The 7,500-nt window shown below is 43.7% G+C and overlaps 1 protein-coding gene across 2 annotated transcripts in view; it reads left to right on the plus strand.

Moving 5' to 3' along the window:
• LOC121709063 (zinc finger and BTB domain-containing protein 16-A-like) overlaps window positions 1-7,500 on the plus strand; it is an 80,969-nt gene that overhangs the window by 35,525 nt on the left and 37,944 nt on the right. For both annotated transcript variants that reach the window (XM_042092114.1, XM_042092115.1), the window contains one exon: window positions 2,913-3,010. In XM_042092114.1, the coding sequence (XP_041948048.1) occupies window positions 2,913-3,010 (98 nt within the window). The remainder of the gene's footprint in view (window positions 1-2,912; window positions 3,011-7,500) is intronic.

Below are 7,500 nucleotides of genomic sequence, written 5' to 3' on the forward strand. Positions count from 1 at the left end.
ATCAGTGTGGTGTATGTGCATAGATCAGTGTGGTGTATGTGCATAAAACAGTGTGGTGAGATTACATAGAACACTGTGGTGACATTATATAGGACAGTGTGTGTGCATAGAACAGTGTGCAGTGAGTGTGCATAGAACAGTGTGGTGAGATTACATAAAACAGTGTGGTGAGATTATATAGGACAGTGTGTGTGCATAGAACAGTGTGCAGTGAGTGTGCATAGAACAGTGTGGTGAGATTACATAGAACAGAGCAGTGAGTGTGTCCAGTTGGTCATCTCTAAGATGTTATGGTGCTTAAGCAACATTCTTAATGTTTTAATGACATTTCTAAACATAGTTCAGGAGGAGCCCATAGGGATGACAGACAGCCCACTTCCATGTGTAGGAGTCTGAACTCCGCCTCCTCACACACACACTCATCCTGTGGTACGTCACACACACTCCCCCTGTGGTACGTCACACACACTCCCCCTGTGGTACGTCACACACACTCCTCCTGTGGTACGTCACACACACTCCCCCTGTGCTACTTTACATACACACTCCTTCTGTGGTACGTCACACACACTCCCCCTGTGGTACGTCACACACACTCCCCCTGTGGTACGTCACACACACTCCTCCTGTGGTACGTCACACACACTCCCCCTGTGCTACTTTACATACACACTCCTTCTGTGGTACGTCACACACACTCCCCCTGTGGTACGTCACACACACTCCTCCTGTGGTACGTCACACACACTCCCCCTGTGGTACTTTACACGCACTCCTGAGGTACGTCACACACTCCCCCTGTGGTACTTTACACACACACTCCTGTGGTACGTCACACACACTCCCCCTGTGGTACTTTACACACACACTCCTGTGGTACTTTACACACTCCCCCTGTGGTACTTTACACACACACTCCTGTGGTACGTCACACACACTCCCCCTGTGGTACTTTACACACACACTCCTGTGGTACGTCACACACACACTCCTGTGGTACGTCACACACACACTCCTGTGGTACTTTACACACTCCCCCTGTGGTACTTTACACACACACTCCTGAGGTACGTCACACACTCCCCCTGTGGTACTTTACACACACACTCCTGAGGTACGTCACACACTCCCCCTGTGGTACTTTACACACACACTCCTGTGGTACGTCACACACTCCCCCTGTGGTACTTTACACACACACTCCTGTGGTACTTTACACACACACTCCTGTGGTACTTTACACACGCACTCCTGAGGTACGTCACACACACTCCTGAGGTACGTCACACACTCCTGTGGTACGTCACACACACTCCTGTGGTACTTTACACACACTCCTGTGGTACGTCACACACTCTGGTGTTGCAAAGCCTCCCACCTGCTCCCCTTTCTCCTCCATTTCACTAGTTCTAAGCTCATACTGCCTCTTATCCATAGGGAGTGTGTGTGTGTGTGTGTGTGTGTGTGTGTGTGTGTGTGTGTGTGTGTGTGTGTGTGTGTGTGTGAGTGTGTGTGTGTGTGTGTGTGTGCGTGCGTGCGTGGGTGTGTTTACAATAGACCTACATCTGTGTATTGAGATCTCAGGTGTTGGGGTTGTGTTGCCAAAACATTTGCATAGAAATGATCAAGATAATCAATCTTAATTGACTTCTTTATGATGAGCTTCCAGTTAATGAGAAGTGTGTGTGTGTGTGTGTGTGCTCGCACATATATATGTGTGCACATTTGCTTAACGAGGTGTCGGGCATATGCCCTGCCAACATAAATTGAAAATTTATCGTTGTTGTCAAAAGACCAACTGTTGGGACAAAGACATTTTATCTCACTCTCTCTCTCTATACACACAGCCGATTACACATACAGACACACTCACACACACAAATTCACATTCAGTTATACATACACACTCACACTAATAATGAGTTGATCTGTTTCCTTTAAAAGAATAAGGTTTCTGACAGTTAAGGTGGTATACGCGTGCACACACACCACCACACACACACTTACACACAGAGACAGAGAGAGTAAGAGAGAGAGAGAGAGAGAGAGAGAGAGAGAGAGAGAGAGACAGAAACACACACACCGTAGCTGGGGTCAAACATAGTTTCTCCAGCCTATAAAAACATACCCCCACACACAAAACAGCTCACTGTTCGTGTGTGTGTGTGTGTGTGTGTGTGTGTGTGTGTGTGTGTGTGTGTGTGTGTGTGTGTGTGTGTGTGTGTGTGTGTGTGTGTTTGTGTGTGTTTTTGTGTGTGTGTGTTCATTGTTACGGTTTCCTCTTTCCTCTGCCACCTGAATATCAGGCACACACTCATGCATGCATGCTTGCAACCACACACAACACACACACACAGACATACCCACACACACAGACATACCCACACACTCAAACCCAGGGTCATTAAAAAAGGTCTGTTAAAGGCTTGCTATAAAAAGGACACTTAAAATACTTCAAAAGCTATTAATGCATACTACTGAGGTGTGGTGTGTGTGTGTGTCTTTGTGTACTCATGCATGCATACATGTGTGTGTGCGTGTGTATGTGTGTGTGTGTGTGTGTGTGTGTGTGTGTGTGTGTGTGTGTGTGTGTGTGTGTGTGTGAGAGAGAGAGAGAGAGAGAGAGAGAGAGAGATAGAGAGAACGATTATTTGTATTTGTCAGACATAGATAGAGTGTGTCTGTGTCTTTTATGCATATATGCAAACCCTCTGTGTGTGTGTGTGTGTGTGTGTGTGTGTGTGTGTGTGTGTGTGTGTGTGTGTGTGTGTGTGTGTGTGTGAGTGATTAGGGAGCAATTTAGCTAGTAGTTCAGTTGTAAACCTCATGTTTTACAACTCATGCTTATGTTTTTCATTGATTGGTTGATTGATTCATTCAATGCTTTCTATTCTTTGCTTTCTTGCCTTCAGGAAACTTCATAATGAGGTCAGAAGTTATGGATGTGAAGTCTGTGGCAAAACATTCCTGGACAGTCTTCGACTGAGAATGCACATGTTGTCCCATACAGGTAACACACACACACACACACACACACACACACACACACACAGACGCACATACACACACACACACGCACACACGTACATACAGACGCACATACACACACACACACACTCACACACACACACACACACACACACACATACACACACACACACACACATACACACACACACACACACACACACACACACACACACTCAAATACACTCAGATAATAGGACATTCTGAATTATCTTTGTGACTTCCTCTGTAAGATCCTTCACTTTGTTACGGAAACGTAACCACTTGTGCTGTCCTCTGTGGTTTTAGCACTCACCAGCTCATCCTGTTGTGTGTGTGTGTGTGTGTGAGTGTGTGTGTGTGTGTGTGTGTGTGTGTGTGTGAGCATGTGTGCATGTATGCAATGCATGTAAAATGTAAATCAGGCTTCTAGGCCAAGTATACAAGGAATTTGGTCTGCGTTTATCCCATATGTGAATTAGTGAACAGACAGAGCACACAATGAGCACACAGTGAGGTGAAGCACACACTATCCCGGAGCAGTGAGCTGCCTGCAACAACAGTGGCGCTCGGGGAGCAGTGAGGGGTTAGGTGCCTTGCTCAAGGGCACTTCAGACGTTCCTACTGGTCGGGGATAGAACCAGTAATCCTTTGGTTCCAAGCCCGAAGCCCTAACTGCATGCATATGTTTGTGCCACTATACTGTAAAATGCAAACAGTTTACCACATTAAGGCGAGAGAGAGAGAGAGAGAGAGAGAGAGAGAGAGAGAGAGAGAGAGAGAGAGAGAGAGTATATTGTATATTTGAAATAGCATGCACAGGTGTTCAGGTCTAGAATACTGCACAGGTGTTCAGGTCTAGAAGATGGCACATGTGTTCAGGTCTAGAAGCATGCACAGGTGTTCAGTTCTAGAAGCATGCACAGGTGTTCAGTTCTAGAAGACGGCATAGGTGTTCAGTTCTTGAAGCATGCACAGGTGTTCAGTTCTAGAAGACGGCATAGGTGTTCAGTTCTTGAAGCATGCACAGGTGTTCAGTTCTAGAAGAGATACTCTTTTTTTTTCTGCGATTTTTTTTCTATGAACCATCTTTTCTTCCTTCCTGCTATGAACAGAAGTTAGAAAGATTTCTTATCGCTACTCTCAAGCTTTCACTTCTCTGTCCTTCTCTCTCTCTCTTCCCCTTTCTCTCCCTCTCTGTCTCTGTCTCTCATCTCCCTCTTTCTCCCTCTCTTTTCCCTCTGTCTCTGTCTCATCTCCCTCTCTCTCCCTCTCTCTTTCTCATCCCCCTCTCTCTTCCCCTTTTCTCTCTCTGTCAGCCACTGAAAAGTGATGGAACATTTCCTGCAAAGCGCCTTCGTTACACAAGAGCAAGAAAGTTGCTCTCCTCTCCTCAACCTCACGCTCAGGTTTTCTCACACACACACTGAGGGATGTACACTACACACACACACACACACACACACACACACACACACACACACACACACACGCACACACACAGGTACATTCTACACTTACCACACAGAAACACACACAGGAACATACTTTACATAGCACACATGCTCTCTCTCTCTCTCTCTCTCTCTCTCTCTCTCTCTCACTCTCTCTCTCACACACACACACACACACACACATTTCTGCACACACCGAAACAGAAACAGACACACAGGAACATACTGTACATACCACATGGAAACACACACACAACCACACACACACACCCACACACACACACACACACACACACACACACACACACACACACACACACACACACATATACACACACACACACACACACAGAGAGACACTGTCACACACCCATTTCTGCACATACCACACAGAAACAGACACACAGGAACATACTGTACATAACAAACACACACACACAGACACAGAGAGGAACATACTGATTATACTGTGCAGCATAAATGTGCACACACACACACACACACACACACACACACACACACACACACACACACACACACACACACACACACACACACACACACACACAAATCCAGCAGCAGGGTTGGCAGACTGCCAGTAAGTCTGGGTTGTCAGCCACTTTAATGAGGGCACAGTAAGAGAGTACAGTATGTTTGATGTGGTGTGTGTGTGTGTGTGTGTGTGTGTGTGTGTGTGTGTGTGTGTGTGTGTGTGTGTGTACAGATACAGATAGTGGAATAGTCTGTTAGTGAAATACAGTTAGATAGTGAAATAGTCTGTTATGAAATATAGTTAGATAGTGGAATACAGTTAGCTAGTGAAATAGTTTATTAGTGAAATACAGTTAGATAGTGAAATAGTCTGTTAGTGAAATACAGTTAGATAGTGAAATAGTCTGTTAGTAAAATACAGTTAGATAGTGAAATAGTTTATTAGTGAAATACAGTTAGATAGTGAAATAGTTTATTAGTGAAATACAGTTAGAAGTGAAATAGTTTATTAGTGAAATACAGTTAGATAGTGGAATAGTCTGTTAGTGAAATACAGTTAGATAGTGAAATAGTCTGTTATGAAATATAGTTAGATAGTGGAATACAGTTAGCTAGTGAAATAGTTTATTAGTGAAATACAGTTAGATAGTGAAATAGTCTGTTAGTAAAATACAGTTAGATAGTGAAATAGTTTATTAGTATAATACAGTTAGATAGTGAAATAGTTTATTAGTGAAATACAGTTAGATAGTGAAATAGTTTATTAGTGAAATACAGTTAGATAGTGAAATAGTCTGTTAGTGAAATACAGTTAGATAGTGAAATAGTCTGTTAGTGAAATACAGTTAGATAGTGAAATAGTCTGTTAGTGAAATACAGTTAGATAGTGAAATAGTTTGTTGTGGCAAAACACTGTTGACATTTTTCTTTCCTATTTCCAATAAAATCCATAAAGAATTTGTTGTGGACTGTTCCCGGTCATTTATTACAAATAAAATAAAATACAATATAAATAAATAAATATGCAATTGCTTCAGTGTCCTTGAATTTGGGGTTTGGCGTAGAGGATGCCTTTCACTGACCGCATGTTTGCGCTGTGTTTGCACAGCCCGAGGGTTACAGGTTGAGGTCAAAGGTCACAAGCTGAGGTCAAAGATGGTATCTGCTGGCCCACCTTCTCCCCATCATTCACCATGTGCACCAGTTTATAAGGAAGCACCATCACCTCCTGTGGAGAGTGAACACTCAAACGCAATATGAAATAGAGAAAATAAATGAATTGTGCAAATAGAAATAAACTCAGATGCAGCTCCTACACAGTTAAATAGAGAAATACAGTTCTATAGTGATAAACATAGTAGTTTAACCAGAAGTGCATTATTTACTGATACGGTGCAGAATCAGTTACTAGGACAGAGAGATAAAGGACACATCAGTATCGGGGCATTGAAGATAGATGCCCACACACACATGCACACGCTCCTGCACACACACACACAACACACACACACACACACACACACACACACACACACACATGAACACGCTCCTGCACACACACACACACACACACACACACACACACACACACACACACACATGCACACGCTCCTGCACACACACACACACACACACACACACACACACACACACACACACACACACACACACACACATGCACACACTCCTGCACACACACACACACACACACACACACATGCACACGCTCCTGCACACACACACACACACACACACACACACACATGCACAAACTCCTGCACACACACACACACACACACACACGCTCCTGCACACACACACACACACACACACACACACGCGCGCTCCTGCACAGACACACACACACACTCACACACATGCACATACGCACACATGCACACGCTCCTGCACACACACACACACACACACACACACACAAACACAAACACACACACTCACTCACTCACACACATTCAAACACACACACACACACACACACACGCACACACGCACACACATACACACACACACACAGAATAAGCCTTTTAAAAAGATCGAGGGCACTCGCTACTTAAAGGAAAAGGGATTTAAGAGCATCAACACCCAGAAGCAGAGGAATCAGATCTCTTACAAGGGCATTGTGGGTAGTCTTATCATAAAAGGATTATGTATATTTATATTATGGGATATCTGTCCATCGGTACAGCCTTTGATTTGTCTCAAATGAATTAGACAGGGCTTAGAGGTAGACCATCTCCAGCCTAATGTGTTACTGATTATACACACTGTTAGCCTAAATATAGGTCTACCAATAATATAGCCATTTTTAGCTTACATTGTCTGTATGGTGAAGTTATAACCAGACTTCTAGCAATGCAAAGCAGAAGAATCAGCTGGCAATGGATTGGAAGCGACTGCTTTTGAATCCATAGCCACTTAATGCTTATTCTGACTATGACAAACAAGCTTAGAAAAGTGTGTTAAAAGTGCGTAAAATATTAAAGTATGTTAAATAAAATATATTTGAATTGGGCTGTTAAAATATGTT

Source organism: Alosa sapidissima, chromosome 5 (assembly GCF_018492685.1).
Source record: "Alosa sapidissima isolate fAloSap1 chromosome 5, fAloSap1.pri, whole genome shotgun sequence".
NCBI lineage: Eukaryota > Metazoa > Chordata > Actinopteri > Clupeiformes > Clupeidae > Alosa > Alosa sapidissima.